The 18,357-nt window shown below is 43.3% G+C and overlaps 1 protein-coding gene across 1 annotated transcript in view; it reads left to right on the top strand.

The window, feature by feature from the left end:
• Positions 1-18,357, top strand: part of LOC123813826 (adhesion G protein-coupled receptor E4-like) — a 43,870-nt gene that overhangs the window by 5,002 nt on the left and 20,511 nt on the right. Inside the window, exons 3-4 of the mRNA XM_045831221.1 lie at positions 14,859-14,909; positions 16,460-16,582. Of these exons, the coding sequence (XP_045687177.1) occupies positions 14,859-14,909; positions 16,460-16,582 (174 nt within the window). The remainder of the gene's footprint in view (positions 1-14,858; positions 14,910-16,459; positions 16,583-18,357) is intronic.

Genomic DNA, 18,357 nt, shown 5'->3' with positions numbered 1-18,357 from the left:
GAAGGCAGGATGTTTGTTCATTAACCTAGTAATCTCCTGGCTCTAGCTAGCTAGTTTTCTATTTTCTCATTAAAAACTACAAAGCACTGCTTATCTAGCCTACCCAGGGGAGAGCGTCTGCTAGACACAAGATGTTTGCTTTGACTGTACTTTGTCTCTTTTATCATTTCTTTTTAGCTACAATGTGGTTCTTGTCTATTAAGGTTAAACTTAGTTCTTAATTTCCTTGTTCCCAACATTCCCCCGTTTTCTCTTGGGGGTGTGTCAAACCCTTGACTCTTCATCATCAGGAATCATAGTATAGGGTTGGGATACAACCATTAGCTTTACTACTTCTATTCTTTCTTTAATAAAGGCTATGACCCTATTTAAAATGTAGGGCCCTATAGTGATTGCTAGCAGGAGTATATCCCAAGGTCCAGTCTACTTTTCTTCTAATTGATTTTCTGGGGGATTTTGTCCTCCAAATCTCTATTTGGGGACCCTTTGGCTGCACCCTCCTTTTAGATATACCCACTTTAAATTCTTTTAAAGGACAATGGACGAAGGTCTCATCTTCTTGTAACTGCTTCCGGCTGAAAAATGGACATTGTTTTACCCACTCATGGGTCAGGGGTGCCCTGAAAGGGGGGGGGGTGGTGTGCAGCACAGAGGGAGTCCTTCCTGTAAGGGGAAGGACCTTACAGAATCCTGGTCAGTTGGCTGTCACCAGGGAGTCGCAGGTTCGGTGTCCAAAGGCTGGTATTACTGGACCATTGGCATCCTGGTCATATTCTGGAGGTGACAGATTTGGAAAGAGTTGGAAGGCACAATTAAATCATAACCACTAAATGACAAAGGCAGGGACTTAAGTAAGGAATGGCTTATCTGGAGGAAGGTGTACAAGGCATGCTACACCTATCCGAAACTTGTGGCTCGCTATACTTCACTCGGGCTGAGGGGAATATGTTAGGATTTCCCTCCTTTCAGATACCTGGGCCCTTTTTGTCCAAGCCATCAAGACAGAAAAGGCAAAATTAGCTCTAAAGTGAGGGCCACAGACCACCCAAACCATTCACCAACCCAACCACTCAGTTCAGCCAAACCGTGAGTCTCAGGGGTGATGATGAAAATGGGTTCCTTAAAGCGAGGTTTATATTCACTCACTCATTCAACCAACTGCTCAGGTAATGAAGTCATAGGCATATGCCCTATGAAAACAGAAGAACATACAGGTTAAATTCACACAACAATCCCCAAACCAGTCTCTGTGCCTGTGAGACTGTCTTTTGGGAAGAAACTCAATTGCAAGGTCCTTCCTGCAATAACATTTAGCAACAGCAATTTCACAGGTCCTCCATACCTGTAAATTGTATGTACATCTTTGGTGATATTACAAACCCAGTTTTCAACTTTCAAATGAAAACAAACTTTTAAGACAGCTGCACCATTCTGATGTCCAATACTAAGCATTGTGATTTTCCTTGAACCACAATTTTTCTCCTTAAGATCACCCTCACTTATTACGGGGACTACTTTGAGTCCCGCTTTTAATTTTGACTGTTTGTTTGCATAAACACACCAAGAGCAGCCTGGATCACTTATGATCCTTGAGTCTACCTTGCTGGAACTCACACAGGGAGCCTTTAGATTGACTTCTCTGTCCGCCCCTGGAGCACAGAAGCAGAGTCACACATTTGCCATCTGGCTTCGCCTGTACCAGTTGTTTCACTCAAATCCTTGAGGCTTCCATTGTGCTTACAGGTTCCTTTTAGCCATCTTTCAGGAAAGCAACCTTCATTCCTTCCCTGAAAAGACTGCCATGAACCACACAACCAACCAAAGTACCAGGCTTTTTCGTGGGCTTACGCTAGCTTCGCAAGTCAATCCCAGTTTCTCAGGGCTTTCTGGTGACGACCAGAACCCATACATGCCTCCTTCAGGCGTGACATTCCAGTCAAAGTCTCAGTTAATAAAACCACTATTCACGACTGGTCTTATTGGTTTTATGCAAAGAAACTTTATATTATCACTCACTCCTTCAGAATGCCAAATTCTGGAGGGATCAGGTAGGGAGAAAAATACAAAGCCTGAAGGAAAATCTTTTCCCTTCTGATATCCACTGGGCTTCTTAAAACCTTCACTTCTACAGACTTTCTGCAACATTCACAAACCCTTTATTTTATACAGCTTCTGATATTCACCAAGATTGTATCTTTATGCCTTATACCTTTCATTACTAACACACACTACATAAATTTTTTTTTCTAAAACTTTCACTTTTCCATTTATCTTTACAGTTTTCCACGGACCTTTTTAACATTTACAAACCTTTTATTCTTTCTTTTATACATTTTTTTTCATTTACGTATCTTTCACTTTCTTATTTACTTTCCTATAGAGTGTGAAGTTTTAACCTTCCTTGGAATTCTTAATTTCTTTTTAGAGCAGATACAGAGCAAAATCTAAAACACAGAGTTTCCAGAACAGTACACAGGTAGGGGCATTCTCTCGCACAGAGACATGCTTCTTCAGGCCCGGTCTCATGGCAGAGACATGCTGCTTTGCCCATGGCTTATCAGCCCCAAATGACCCTGCCTGGGTCCCGAGTGGCAAAGGCATCCTCCCCAGCCAGTTACAGGCAACCTTTCCTAGGTCTTAAAGTACAGAAGGTTTCTGATTAGAAACAACACCAATGTTAGAAATCTTGCTCGTTTCCTACAAAACCAGAAAACAATTCAGGTTTCCTCTACTCCAGGTTTAAAACTTTCACATTCTTTACACATAATTTTTTACACATCCAGATTTAACCATTAATCTCTCTCTCTAATCCTGGTTCCTTTCCCACACTGGGAAGGATTATACTTAAACTCAGTACTTAGACTCAGCATGTGGCACTCACTGATTCTGATTGGTGCCTCCGACAGTTCGTGGTTCCTCTCCCCCCTCCACCCAGGTCTTAGAGCGGTCGGGGATGTGGCACGGGAGTCTTCACTTAATTCCTAGGATTTTACTAACCTTCTGTGTGATTTCTTGAGTTGATACACACATTCACTCTCTTTCCATGAGACAATTCCAGTCTGGTGATGAAGCCAGGTGCACTTTCAGAGACTCAAAAGCCTGAGTGCGCTCCTTTGTCCACTTTAAAGGGCTATATTCTGGTCCCTTCAGAGCCTCACACAGTGGATTAGCAGTGAGCCCAAAGCTTGGAATTCAAATGCAGAAGTCACTTGCCATCCTCGGGAATCTCCTTAACTGTTTCTTAGTGTTGGGAAGAGTCCTCTGTGGACTTTTGTTGCACGGCCTGCACTTACTTAGACTTTCTGTTTAGGGATGCCTAATAATGCTCTAAGAGAGAAAGGCCATCCCCTTAAGGGTCCCAGTTGGGCTCAGTTATAGGTATTGCCCTGGGAAGGCCCAGAGCCCCCATTTGGATTTTCTTGGTTTAATCTCCAAGCCTTTTCATTTGACTTATCCAACACCAGCCTCTGCTCATCCCCCCTTACTGAAGCAAAGAATTCCATAAGGCTCCTATGTCTGCCCAATTGAGAAGATAAGTGGCAAAAAAACTGACACAATCAAATCAGTCATTTTAGCAGGGTTATGTCCATAAGAAGGGTTTGAGCTTTTCCAGTTTAAGAGATCCAATGTACAAAACAGTATGTGCCAGATAACATCTAGCAGACTGGCCTTCTGGCCTTACTCTCACTAAAAGTCTCCGAAAAGGATATTGCCCTGCCCCCAGTAGGGGGTTTTTCCTCCACCGAATCTGGTTTCTTGACCGATTCAAGATAGCAATGCCAGTTCAGGCACACTTTTCCCATTTCACTCACAGGAGTGGATCTGCTAGGGCTGCAGGAACTCTGACCAGCCTGCAGCAATCTTAATACCTAGATCTTCTTGGCCCCTCTCCTCTGACCTTCAATCTTTCATATGTAAATTTTCTTTTCTCTGAGCCATTAACTGACTTTGCTAAAATTGGTAGGCTTCCTTGCTGCTGCCTTTAATCCCCTTAACAAAACCCTGCGGTACTGGAGGAGCGCATCCCTTCCCCCAGTAGTATTAGGGTCCAAAGCAGGGGGGTTGAGAGGGGAGGATGTCCTCAATCTCACTTCTACCAGCTATTGTCTCTCCCTCCTGTCCTAATACAGATTTTGCCGCCTCCCTTATAACACGGTCTCTTTCCTCTGATGTAAAGAGAGTCTGCAAAATCTGCTGACAATCATCCCAAGTTGGCTGGTGAGTCCTAAAAATGGTTTCTAGGAGGGAAATCAATCTCTGGGGTTTCTCAGAAAACGGGGGATTCTGGTGCTTCCAATTATACAAATCACTAGTGGAAAAGGGAACACAGATTAACCGTGGGGGTGCCCGCGGCGGGGCATCCGGTGCCGGGGGTGCTTCCCGGAGCGGCAAGATGGCGGCGCCCCCCGCGCCCGTTCCATAGCAAGTTCCCCCTCGCGTATGTGGTGGGCTGGAAACTCCACCTATCTCCTGCAAGGAAGAATCAGGCTCCTCCTTCCGGGCATAAGGCGGGGGGTGCATTCACAGGATCTAAATGGTCCTCCAGCGGCCCTGGTAAGACGGGGTACAGTCTCGACTGTCCCGGGGGCCCACCTGATGCGGTGACCGAGGTCTCAGTTCCCCTCCCTTTCACCTTATTCCCCGCTGATGCTAGGCACACCGCCTGCCTCCCTCTCTGATTTCCACCCTGACACTTCTTGATGTATCGGGGCCGCTCGGAGGCAATGTCGACCCAGACATCTATATAGAGGAACTGATCTGGATGGGGAACCCTGTATACTGTGGCTCGAACAGCAAAAAAGGGTGGGCAAGTTAAAAGTCCCCCCCGAGGGCCACCCAACATCAAATGCAGGCCACTCGAGTTGACTTAACGTTCTTAAAAATTCCGGATCTGTGTGTTTTTTTTTGTTTTTTTTTGTTTTTTTTTGGGATTTACAGCTTGTAACATTCCACACACAGTAAAAGGTCTACTATTAGCTAACAGCGGCTCATTTTTCCGCTCACTCATGCCAAAAAAAAAGTTTCTGTTGTTACATCCCAATAAATCTGACTTTCAATGGCAACTCCCACTAACTGGGCAATGTCCTGCAGCTCCGAGTTCAGTTCCCTCGGAGACTGGAGGGCAGGGAACGGTATGCCTGTCTCACGAGTTAATGGGGAGAACAGAGCTGTAACCCCCTTAAACCACCCCGAGTCCCCGAAACACGGCCGTACACTGCGCTGCGGCGGTGACCGCACGATGACAGTGCGCACTCTGGGACATCCAGGAATGGCTTTCGGCTGGTTCCCTGGGGACACAGGCGCTGGGAGAGCTCGGGGTGGAACCTTCCGTAAGGACGGGCTCTGAGGACGGGCACCTTCACATCCACCGTGACGTACAATCGGCTACAACATGAGAACTCACAACAGGGCTCTCGGGAAGGGAAGTAAAGACCTGAGGGAGGCTGCCAGTCCCCAGAACGTGTGGTCCGCACACACCGAGCAGTAAACGGGGCCGGGGGGGGGGTGTTCCGTCCCAGTGCAGTCCGTGGGATGGCGAGCAGGGGATACCCGCGCTACCCCAGACTCCCTGGCGCAGGAAAGCTCGCCTGTCCTCCTGCTCCTCTTCAGGCCTCGAGGTCGCCCTCAGATCACTTCTGCAGCCCCTGACAAGCCTCCCAGCCTCCGTGGGACACACGCTCACCCAGTCCCGGCCACTCCTCTTCCACAAGCTGCTGTGGCTCCCCACTGCCTGCAGGCCCAGCAGGCACCTGCCGCCTCCACCTCCCCATCAACCCCATACAACAGATACCACAGAAATACAAAGGACTGTAAGAAATTACTACGAAGAACTGTATGCCAAAAAATTTGAAAACCTAGATGAAATGGACAACTTTCTAGAAAAATATAATCTTCCAAAACTCAATGAAAAAGAAGCAGAAAGCCTGAACAGACCAATAACAACAAAAGAAATTGAAGCAGTAATCAAAAAACTCCCAACACACAAAAGCCCGGGACCAGATGGTTTCACAGGAGAATTCTACAAAGCATTTAAGGAAGAGCTAACCCCTATCCTTCACAGACTATTCCAAAAAATCCAAAAAAGATGGGAGTCTCCCAAACTCTTTTTATGAGGCCAACATCATCCTAATTCCAAAACCAAATAAAGACACAACAAAGAAAGAAAACTTCAGGCCAATATCACTGATGAACATGGACGCTAAAATCCTCAACAAAATACTGGCAAACCGCATCCAACAATACATTAAAAAGATTATACACCATGACCAAGTGGGATTCTTTCCAGGGATGCAAGGATGGTTCAATATTCGCAAGTCAGTAAATGTAATACATCACATAAACAAAAGCAAAGACAAAAACCACACGATCATATCAATTGATGCAGAAAAAGCATTTGATAAGGTACAGCACCCATTCATGATAAAAACACTCGGCAAAGTGGGAATAGAGGGAGCATTCCTCAACATAATAAAGGCCATATATGAGAGACCTTCAGCCAACATCATTCTCAATGGGCAAAAAATTAAAACCTTTTCCATTAAGATCAGGAACAAGACAAGGCTGTCCACTTTCACCACTTCTATTCAATATAGTACTGGAAGTTTTAGCCACAGCAATCAGACAAGAAAAAGAAATAAAAGGCATCCAAATCGGAAAGGAGGAAACAAAACTATCACTGTTTGCAGATGACATGATAGTATACATAGAAAATCCTATTGACTCTACCAAAAAACTGCTTGACCTAATAAATGAATTTGGCAAAATAGCGGGATACAAAGTCAATATCCAGAAATCAAAGGCATTTCTGTACACCAACAATGAAACTGCAGAAGCAGAGATCAAGGAAAAAAATCCCATTTGAAATAGCAAAAAGAAAAAATAAAATATCTAGGAATAAACCTAACCAAAGAGGTAAAAGACCTGTATTCAGAAAACTACACAACACTGAAGAAAGAAATCAAGGAAGACACAAACAAATGGAAACATATACCGTGTTCATGGATTGGAAGAATTAATATCATCAAAATGTCCATACTACCCAAAGCAATTTACACATTCAATGCAATTCCTATTAAAGTACCAATGGCATATTTCACAGACATAGAACAAACACTTCAAAAAATTTATATGGAATTATAAACGACCCCGAATAGCTGCTGCAATATTGAGAAAGAAGAGTAAAGTAGGAGGGATCACAATACCCGACACTAAACTATATTACAAGGCTACTGTAATCAAAACAGCCTGGTACTGGCATAAAAACAGGCACATAGACCAATGGAACAGAACAGAGAGCCCAGAAATAAGCCCAAGTCTCTATGGTCAATTAATATTTGACAAAGGAGGCAGCAACATAAAATGGAATAAAAATAGCCTCTTCAACAAATGGTGTTGGGAGAACTGGACAGCCACGTGCAAAAAAATGAAACTTGAGCGCCAACTTACACCATATACAAAAATAAATTCAAGGTGGATAAAAGACTTAAATATAATACATGACACCATTAAAGTCCTAGAGGAGAACGTAGGTAAGAAAATCTCAGATATTTCACGAAGAGACTTTTTTAATGACGTGTCCCCTAGAGCAAGGGACATAAAGGAAAGAATAAACAAATGGGACCTCATCAAAATTAAAAGCTTCTGCACAGCTAAAGAAAACAGTATGAAAATTAAAAGAGAACCAACTGTATGGGAAAACATATTTGCCAATGACACCTCAGACAAGGGTCTAATCTCCAAAATATATAGAGAACTTACACGACTGTACTCTAAGAAGACAAGGAATCCAATTAAAAAAATGGGCAAAGGACTTGAATAGACACTTCTCCAAGGAGGACATACAGAGGATCCAAAGACACATGAAACGATGTTCAATATCGCTAGCTATCAGAGAGATGCAAATTAAAACCACAATGAGATACCACTTCACACCAGACAGAATGGCCATCATAAACAAAGCAACAAACAACAAGTGTTGGAGAGGTTGTGGAGAAAAGGGGACCCTAGTGCACTGTTGGTGGGACTGCAGACTGGTACAACCACTATGGAAAGCAGTATGGAACTTCCTCAGAAAACTAAAAAATGGATCTGCCTTGTGACCCTGCAATTCCACTACTGGGACTCTATCCTAAGAATACTAAAACACCAATTCAAAAGAACCTATGCATCCCAATGTTCATAGCAGCACAATTTACAATAGTTAGATGCTGGAAGCAACCTAGATGCCCATCAGTAAATGAAATGATCAAAAAACTATGGTACATTTACACGATGGAATTCTATGCAGCAGAAAGAAAGAAGGAGCTCCTACCCTATGCAACAGCGTGGATGGAGCTGGAAAACATTATGCTAAGCGAAACAAGCCAGGCAGTGAAAAACAAATACCATATGATCTCACCTTTAACAGGAACCTAAATAACAAAACAAAGAAACAAGCAAAATGTAACCAAAGACACTGAAATAGAGGACAGGCTGATGGTGACCGGAGGGGAGAGAAGAGGGAATTTAAGGGGACAGGGGGAAGGGTTCACAGGAACAAACTTAAAGGACACATGGTCATAGACTAAGGGGAGGGTGGTAATGGGAGGGAAGGGGGGCGGGTGGGAGGGGGAACTGGATTGGGAGTAAAAAGGAGAAAACTGTACATGAAAAAAAAAAAAGGGTATGGAGGGTCCTCCATACCCTCGTGCTCGCCGCTGGAAATCGGAAAAATTCCTTAACAGACAATCAAGTGGGGATCCCGGCACCGACTCCTGTTGGCCCATTCTGATGAGGTCCGGGAGATAGGAGAAGAGACGAATAATACAAACCAACAAGGTGACAGACAAGGCAATATCCCTCACACACGAATTAGGCATGTAATTCAGAAGTCAACTTGTGACACAACGCGCAGACACAACAAGGCGCAGACAAAACAAGACACAGAACACAGTCGCTCGCCCGCCTGGCCTGCCCTCTCGCGAGGTGATGTCGATCTTGGCTAAGGCTGCCCGATCAGAGTCCGGGTTAGACTGCCAGCCGTTATGCCGTATGACCTGATACAGGAATAGCAGGTTAGGGCCCTCTCATGCCCCATAGGTTTCCCCGTGGGGCTACAAACAGTCACTCACGAGCTCGTTCACTCACACACTCAAATATTTCAATCGCAGCGCGGCGCAGCGCAAAAGTTCCTTCTTTAATGTGACCGGTCACGGAACTTTCTTTCCCAGTAACTGAAAAACTCCCAGGCGGCGTCCCACCTACCACCTCAGGGTAGTTTCCCTACTCCGGAGCCAAAACCGGGAACAGAAAGAGGATCCTCACTACTCACCCAGCTCGAGCCGTCCCTTTAGTCTCCGACCTGTGATCTCGCTGGGGCCTCCAAAATGTAGCATCCAGCAAACTCGAGAACGAATATCGGAGACTTTCAGGGTATCAAAGATATTACTTTATTGGCCAAGTTTAACCTGCGCAGGGGCGAACTCTCAAAGTGTCCAGCGACACAGTGCCTGCAAGGAGCTGCAAACGAGAGCCGCACCGAACGCTTACAACTACGTTCTTATATATGGGTGGTCAAGCAAGCGTTATACAGAAGTAGACGTGGCAGTTAGTAATTCGCTTACAAAGACCGCACGTGGGAATTTCAAACCAAGCATTCTTGCATAAGGCGGGAAGGCAGGATGTTTGTTCATTAACCTAGTAATCTCCTGGCTCTAGCTAGCTAGTTTTCTATTTTCTCATTAAAAACTACAAAGCACTGCTTATCTAGCCTACCCAGGGGAGAGCGTCTGCTAGACACAAGATGTTTGCTTTGACTGTACTTTGTCTCTTTTATCATTTCTTTTTAGCTACAATGTGGTTCTTGTCTATTAAGGTTAAACTTAGTTCTTAATTTCCTTGTTCCCAACAAGCCTAATAGTCTGAGTCCTTAAATATGACAGTTTTTCCAGTGCTCATGGTATAGAGCAGAGGAGGTGGGGAGAGCAGGTGTTGGCCTTATCTCTTCCCTTCCATAGGATACGAATCCAAGTTACCTGGATTTTATTTGTCTCACTTACACACTTGGGGGCCTGATGTTGGCCATGAAAGCAGATGTCTCCAGAATTTAGCAAAGGATTCCAACTCAGCCTGCGTCCAGTGAAAGGGATAAGGGCAAATCCTTTTCCCAGTGTCTGGTTATCCTGCCCACTTACCATGAGGGGGTGATATTCGGAAACTGGTGGCAAAGTGGTCTGCATATCTGCCACCTCCAACTTCATAGGCAGCTCTGTCTAGTCATATGCTAGACATTTTTAGGTCACCCTCAAAACAGATCATCTTGAAAACATTCTTGCCCATTCCAAATTTGCCACAGTCCTGGACTCCTAAGATTCTCACAGTCTTTGCTATTTCAGTCTCCCCTTGTTCCAGAAAATGCACTGTTTAGTAAGAGGTTAGGCCTGTGCTGTTCAGTACTATAGCTGCCAGCCATGTGGAGCTATTGAGCACTCAAAATAAGGCCACTCCAAGTTCACACCAGATGTTAAAGGCTGAATACATACAGCAAAGAATGTAAAATACTTTATGAATAATTTGTTTTATATTGCTTGAGTGTTGAAATGATAACATCTTGGGTAGAGTGGTTTAAATAAAATATAGTATTAAAATTAATTTCATCTGTTTCTCTTTGCTTTTTAAAAAAATGGATGGACCTAAAGAGTATTATTCTAAGTGAAATAAAGCAGGCAGAGAAAGACAAATACTGTATAATTTCAATTATATGTGGAATCTGAAAATGACAAAAGAAATGAATGAACCACTAATTTGTATTTCTTATTCCCTTCACCTTTTTCACCCAGTTCCCCAGTATCCCTTCTATCTAGCCACCATCAAACTGTTCTCTGTATATGTCCATTCATTTCTAATTTTTGTTCATTTATTTATTTTTTTGATTTAACATATAAATGAAGTCATGTGGCATTTGTCTTTCTCTGTTTGACTTATTTCACTCAGCACAGTACCTTCTAGGTCCATCCATCCATACTGTTGCAGACGGCAAGGTTTCTTTTTATATGGCTGAGTCATATTCTATTATATATATGTACCACTCTATCCATTCATCTACTGATGGATGCCTAGGTTGCTTCCATATTTTGGTTACTGTAAATAATGCTGCAATGAACATAGGGGTGCATATGTATTTTCAACTTAGTGTTTTGGATTTCTGGGTTCTTCTTTGTTTCCTGTTATAGCCTTTGTATTAAAGTCTATTTTGTCTGGTAAAAGTATTGCTACTCCAGCTTTGTGTTGTTTTGTTTTCATTTTCATGAAATACCTTTTTCCATTCTTTTACTTTCAGGCTGTGTGTGCCTTTCAATCTGAAGTGAGTCTCTTGTAGACAGCATATGTAAGGGTCTTGCTTTCTTATCCATTCACTCACCCAATATCTTTTGATCAAAACATTGAATACATTTGCATTTAAAGGAATTGTTGATAGATATGTTTTTATTCCATGTTATAATTCTTATTTTGATTTTCCCCACCCTTTTTCTTAAAGAATACCTTTTAACTTGCAACACTGGATAGGTAGCAATGAATTCCTTTTGCTTTTTCTTGTCTGGGATACTCTTTATCCATCCTTTCTTTTCTTTTTTAAAAAATATTTTGTTTATTTATTTTTAGAGAGATAGAAAGGGTGGGAGAAAGAGAGGGAGAGAAACTTTGATGTATGAGAGATACATTGACTGTTTGCCTCTCATATGTCCCCAACCAGGGACCTGGCCTGCAACCCAGGCATGTGCCCTGACTGGGAATTGAATCAGCAACCTTTAGGTTCACAGGCTGGTGCTAAATCCACTGAGCCACACCAGCCAGGGCTATCCATTCTTTTTAAATGATAGCCTTGCTGGGTAGAGTAGTCTTGGTTGTAGGTCCTTGCTTTTCATTACTTTGAATATTTTATGCCAATTCTTTCTGGCCTTCAAAGTTTCTGTTGAGAAATTAGCTAACAGTCTTACAGGAGTTCCCTTGTAGGTAACTGCTTTTCTCTTACTGCTTTTAGGATTCTCATTTTGTCCTAAACCTTTGTCATTTTAATTATGATATTTCTTAGTGTAAACCTCTCCAAAGAGATTGTTTGGAATTCTCTGTGATTCCTGGACTTTTTTTGGTCTATTTTTTTAAGCCAGGAAGTTTTCTGTCATTATTTCTTCAAATAGGTTTTCAGTTTCTTGCTCTCTCTCTTCTCCTTTTGACAACCCTAATGATGCAAATATCGGTGTTCTTCATGTTGACTCAGGGGCCCCTTAAATTACCCTTATTTTTAAAGTTATTTTTTCTTTTTGCTGTTTTGATTGTTTTATGCTACCTTGTCCTCCAAATTTATGATTTGATTTTCTGCTTCATCTAATCTGCTGTCAATTCCCTCTAATGTTGATTCCCTCATTTCAGCTCTTATATTCATCATTTATGATTGGTTCTTTTTAATATTTTATCCCCATTTTTATGTGTCCCATCTCTCTGTTGAAGTTCTCCCTGAGTTCCTTGAGCATCCTTATAGCTACTATTTTGAATTCTGTATCTGTTATATTGTTTGTCTCTATTTTGTTTAGTTATTTTTCTGGAGTTTTCTCCTGTTCTTTCATTTGGAACACGCTTATTTGTTTTCCTGTTTTATTCCTCCCTGTTTTTCTTCAATGTATTAGGTAGTACTGCTGTGTCTCCCAGGCTTGCTAGAGTGGCCTTATGTAGTAGGTGTTCTGCAGGGCTCAGTGGCACAGCCTCCCTGGTCACCCAAGCCACGGGCTTCAGGTGCACCCTTTGTGTGGGTTGTATGCACCCTCCTGTTGTAGTTGAGCTTTGATTGCTGTTGGCATGTGAATGGAAGGGATTGACCCCAGGCCAATTGGTAGCTAGGGCCAGCTGTGACTACAGCACCAGAGCTGATGTGCAGGGGCTGACCCCAAGGTCAGTGGGGCTCTGGTGTTTCCTGAGTCAGCACCTTGTGTGTGTGGCCTGTGGTGGTGCCTGGGTAGTGTTCCACCATGATCTAAAGCTGTACACCAGGGGCACTGGCTCTAGGGCTTCCCAGGGGATGCAGACCAAGGTCAATTGCTGCCTGGGACCTGCCTAGAGCCACCTGTTATGAGCTACAGTGATCTTCAGGTGGTTGCCACTTATGCTGGGCTTAGAGGTGCCTGGGAAAGGCCAACCTGCAAACCGAGTCCAGCTGCCACTAGTGTTGGGTTTGTGGCTGCTTAGCAGCAGGTATAGGGCATGCCAAGGCCAGATGCTGCTTTTTTGTGGTTTGTGAATCTTTGAGAATTTTTAGGGAAGCCTTCAGCATGAGCTGAAATAGGCCGTTTATATAAAAAAGCCACTGTAAATGGCTTGGGTGGGCCCTCAGTTTGGTTGGGGTGGGGTTTCAGGGAATACCCCAGGGCAGGGGGGACAGTGTTAGCCAGGTTGATGGAGCCTCAGTTATGGTGCCCTCCGGTACCTGCAGGGAGAGAGCCCAGGAAATGAACAATGTCTTCTGCCAGCATTTCTGTCCGGGAGAAAGCTATTCTTCCACATTTTGCCCCAAATCCAGACACTTCAGTCATTCCCTTCATGTTCCTGTCCCCTTTCTAGCTGCTGCCCCAGTGCTTGAGCCAGGAAGAATGAATTTGAGTGCATCCATACCCAGGCCCTTTAAAAGGAATGCCTGGAACTCCAGGAGCCCTCTGTTTCACTCAGTCACAATCCCCACTGGTTTTCACAGCAAGGAGTTATGGGGACTTCTCTTTTCAGCACTGGAACCCTGGACTGGTGGGGCCTGGTGTGAGGCTGGGACCCCTCACTCCTTGGGGGGATTTTGGCAGTTGGGATATACCTCCTGATTTTTAACCACCACTTAGTGGTGAGGGACCAGCCCGCTTTGCATCTCTGCCTCTTCTACCAGTATTGATGTAGCATCTTCTTTATATTCTTAGTTGTAGGACTTTTGTTTAGCTAGACTTCAGCTGGCTCTCAGTGATGATTGTTCTGTAGTTTAGTTGTAATTTTAATGCAGTTGTGGGAGGAGATGAATACTGCATTTACCTATGCCACCATTTTGACTATGGGACTTTCAGTTGCACTCCTGATTTCCAGGGGAGAGAGAGGGGCTGGAGGCTGAATCAGTCATCAATGGCCAATTAATTAATCAATCATGTGTATGTAGTGAAGCCTCCATAAACACTCAAAAGGTTGGGGTTCGCAGAGCTTCTGGGTTGGTGAACAGTTGCAGGTGCTGTGAAGGTGGTGCCCAGAGGACAGTGCTCCTTCCCTATAGCTGACCCTGCTCATCTCTTCCACCTGGCTGTTCCTGGGTTGTATCCTCCTACAATAAACGAGTGACCCAGTAAGTAAAATGTTTCCCTGAGTTCTGTGAGTCACTTTAGCAAATTAACAGGGGATCCTTGGAACCTCCAACCTATAGCCCTGAACATGTGGAATCTGATGCAATCTCTGGGTAGACAATGTCAGAACTGAGTTTAATTGTAAAACACCCAGTTCATGCCCCAGAATTGCTTGTTGGTGTGGGAACACCTCCTCTCTCTCTCTCTCTCTCTCTCTCTCTCTCTCTCTCTCTCTCTCACACACACACACACACACACACACACACTACACTTGGGTATAGAACCTTTTCTAGTTGCAATCAGATGTAGCTCTCATCCTGTAGTAACACATGATGCCTTTGTGACCCTTGTGTTTATATTTTACCTGGAAGAGTCTACAGTAATGTGAACAATGGGGTATGAATTTATAGAGAAATTTATTCTCTATAAATTTGACACCTCTAACTCACCCAGGCTTTAGCCAAGCAAAACCCCAGGGCACCCCCACTCCTGAACTATTCTCTTCTTTTTCTATTTCAGGTCTCAGTGTCCTGCTAGCTCTGTCAGGGTCAGAAGCGAAGAATTCTAAAGGTGAGCCTATGATTGTCAAAGGTAGGGTAAAGGAAATTGAGGTCTGCAGCCTGCCTCCAGAAAAAGGAAGGAGTCTTTTTCAAGGGAGAGAATATTAATTCCTGCACCGTCTGCCTACTCCTTGGTGCTCCCAAGGACTGCTCCTTCCTTTTCCACCATCACCATTATGACTCCCCCATTTATTTAGCTTTTGTATTGCACCAGGCTCAATATTAAGCCAATTGTGTGCTCCATCTTATTCAATCCTCATGACATTCCTTCAAAGAAGTTTCTTACATTATTTCTAGTTGACCAATGGCCCTCTAGACAAGTGGCTGGCTCAAGGTCACACAGCTGGTGGTTGTGGGACTCTACCCTTTCTTTTCCAAAAGCCTGTGTCTCAAATCATTCTGGGATATACTGTTGCCTTTGCCCCATGGCTTGGATTGGGTCCTCTCAGAAGCAAATCTGGAGATAAGGACTTGTGAGAAAATAATTTATCTGCAAGGTGATCCTAGGAAGCACCAGCTGGAAGTAGGAAGTCAGGTGGGAAGGCAAGGAGCTAATATAGAGTCCATTATCTAGCAAGTGACATGTGGGCAATGGGATTTCTATCCCATGGGGACTGCTGTTGGACATAGTAAGAAACGTGCACCTGGAAGTTGTTTCCCCCATTTAAACATTAATTCCCTATTCCTGTCCTCCAGCCCCTGGCATCATCCATTCTACTTTCTCTATAAATTTGACTCCTCTAGGGACCTCACATGGGAGGAACCATACAGCATTTGTCCTTTTGGAATGAGTTTATTTACTTATCACAATGTCATCAAGCTTCATCCTTGTCACAGCATGTGTTGGAATTTCTATTTTTTAAAGCTGGATAATATTCTGTTGTGTGAACAGACCACATTTTGTTTATCCATTCATTTGTTGATGGGCAGTTGGGCGGCTTTCATCTTTTGGCTACCATGAATAATGCTGCTAGGAATGAACAAAGGTATACAACTATCTCTTCAAGACCCTACTTTCAAGTCTTTTGGCTATATGCCCACGAATGGAACTGCTAGATCATATGACAATTTTAATTTTAATTTTAGAAATTGCCATACTGTTTTCCACAAGAGCTGCACCATTTTACATTCCTACCAGCAACGCTTTAGGGTTACAATATTGCCACATCTTATTCTCTATTTTTGATGATAAGAGAACTGGGTTTTTTAATGCACTTACTCTTGTCTGTCATTGATTAAGAAAATTGCTTCAGGGGTGAGGGCAGAGAAAACATTGCTACCCATCATGTGGTGAGCAAAGAGGACTCTGGTGGCCAAAGAAAGACCCCAAGTAAAGAAATACAGGTGCTATAGAAGTTCTAGTGTCAAGCAAAAGTGGTGTTGGTGGCAGAAGCGGGATGTGGTTTGGGCATGTGTATTCAGTAGTTGGATAGGTGCCAATGGAACTATTCCCAAGAGGACATTCTTTTGACCACAAAGTCTGGTAGCCAATGTGCTCAATGAATATTTCTTGAGTAAATAAATAATCAAATGAATGAAAGAATCTTGTGTTTCCTGCAGCTTTCTGTCCCTCATGCCCTGAAAAGGCCAGCTGCTTCAATGATACCCACTGTGTTTGTAATAATGGGTATGAGTCCACATCTGGGAGGAAATACTTTACTGAATCTTATGAGAAATGTGAAGGTAGGTGTTGCAATCCACACTCACCTTGGAATTTGGAAGGGGGCAGAGGCATCCTTCTGTGCCCCAAACCCTGGGTTATGTATGCTGCAAAGATGCAAGAATATTACAAGATAGTGCCAAAACCCTTAGTGAAGTCCCTACCCCTATGCACTCTCCCGCTGCCATTCTGATGCTGGCTTGATGACTTGTGGTTTTTCTTTAGAGGAAGGTAGAGTTCCCAAGACCCTAGGCTGTTGAAGTCTTAAGCAGTGGTGTTTTTGTTTGCTTGTTTGTCTGAGAACTTCCCCAGGGCAGGTATCATCTCTGTATGCCTAGGACAGATAATAGTATTCTCACATAGTAGATGCTCAATAAAAACACATTGACCAGGAGAACATGTAAATAAATATCTTGGCACTCGCCATCTACCATGATCTGACTCTAACTTAGTTTTCCAATTGTACTTCTCACCACTCCCATCTGCTCTAGCCAAAATCCATTTTCATTTCCACAAATTCTAAAGGTCAACTTAAATACCAAAGAAAAATGTCACTCCTGAATATCTGATTGGTGGAACTGGACATTTTATTGATGGAATTTTAGTGTGAATTCAGAATGTGAAGCACACAATGGTAGGCTAGGATTTGTTTTATTTTATTGTGGCAAATACACACAACATAAAATTTACTAGTTTAACCATTTTTAGGTGTGTCTTTCAGTGAAATTAAGCACATTCACATTGTTACCCAACCATCACCACCATCCATCCACAGAGCCTTTCTCATCTCCCCAAACTGAAACGCTGTCCTCACTAAGCACCAGCTCCCCGGCCCCTGGCTCCCACCATCTACTTTTTGTTTCCGTTCATTTGTTTCCTGATCATGCAATGCTGGATATACTTATTTTTTTTTTTTTACTTATTATTTTGAAATGGTTTTAGACCTAAATAAAAATAGCAAAAACAGCACAGTGAATTCTTTTTTCCCTTCACCTGGTTTCCCTAAGCTCAACCAAAGACATGGCTACAGTACAAAGATCAGCACCAGGGAATGAGGTTAACTCCAGACCTGTTTCAAGTTTCCCTCATTCTTCCCTAATGCCCCTTTTTTCTGTTCCAAGAACTGTTTCAGAATCCCACATTGCCTTCAATGGTCATGGCCCTTAGTCTTGTCTCATCTGTGACAGATCCTCAGTCTTTCCTTGTCCTCTGTGGTTATGACACTTTTGATAGGACACCATAGATATCCTTTTGAACTTTGCCTTTTCAGCTTAAACATACACTAGAAATTACTCCAAGTCAGTTCATAGAGATTGTCCCCATTTTCTTTTCTTATAGCTTTGGGATGAACCACAGTTTATTCAACCCTCTCCTAAGTATGGGTATTTCAGTTGTTTCTGATGTTTAGGCAGTTTCTAATACTTGTGGCAGTGTGTCTCTAGAGTACAGTTCTAGAAGTGAGACACCTGAGAGAAGAGGTAAATCCATATGTAGCTTGACTGGATATTCCAAATATTCCAAATTTTCCAAATTTAATTCCAGAGAGGCTGTACCAGTTTGCATTCTCACCAGCAATATGGGAGAGCATCTGTCCTTCCACAGTTTTGCCAGAGGAACATATTGTCCAGTGATTTGACGTGTCACTCTTGTCAGATTCTAAAGCTCCATGTGTCTTGGGGTCTATTTTTGGACCTTTAGTCTCTTCCACTGGTTTCCCTCTTCATGCACCAGCACCTCATTGTTTTATTGAGCCTTTGTAGTACATTCTCATGTCCACCGATGTCTGGAAGGCTAGTCC

The sequence above is a fragment of the Phyllostomus hastatus genome, unplaced genomic scaffold, assembly GCF_019186645.2.
Source record: "Phyllostomus hastatus isolate PE091 unplaced genomic scaffold, TTU_PhHast_1.1 phas_contig_159, whole genome shotgun sequence".
Classification (NCBI taxonomy): Eukaryota; Metazoa; Chordata; class Mammalia; order Chiroptera; family Phyllostomidae; genus Phyllostomus; species Phyllostomus hastatus.
Note: the sequence above shows the minus strand (reverse complement) of the source record. Positions and strands in the feature narration are given on the sequence as shown.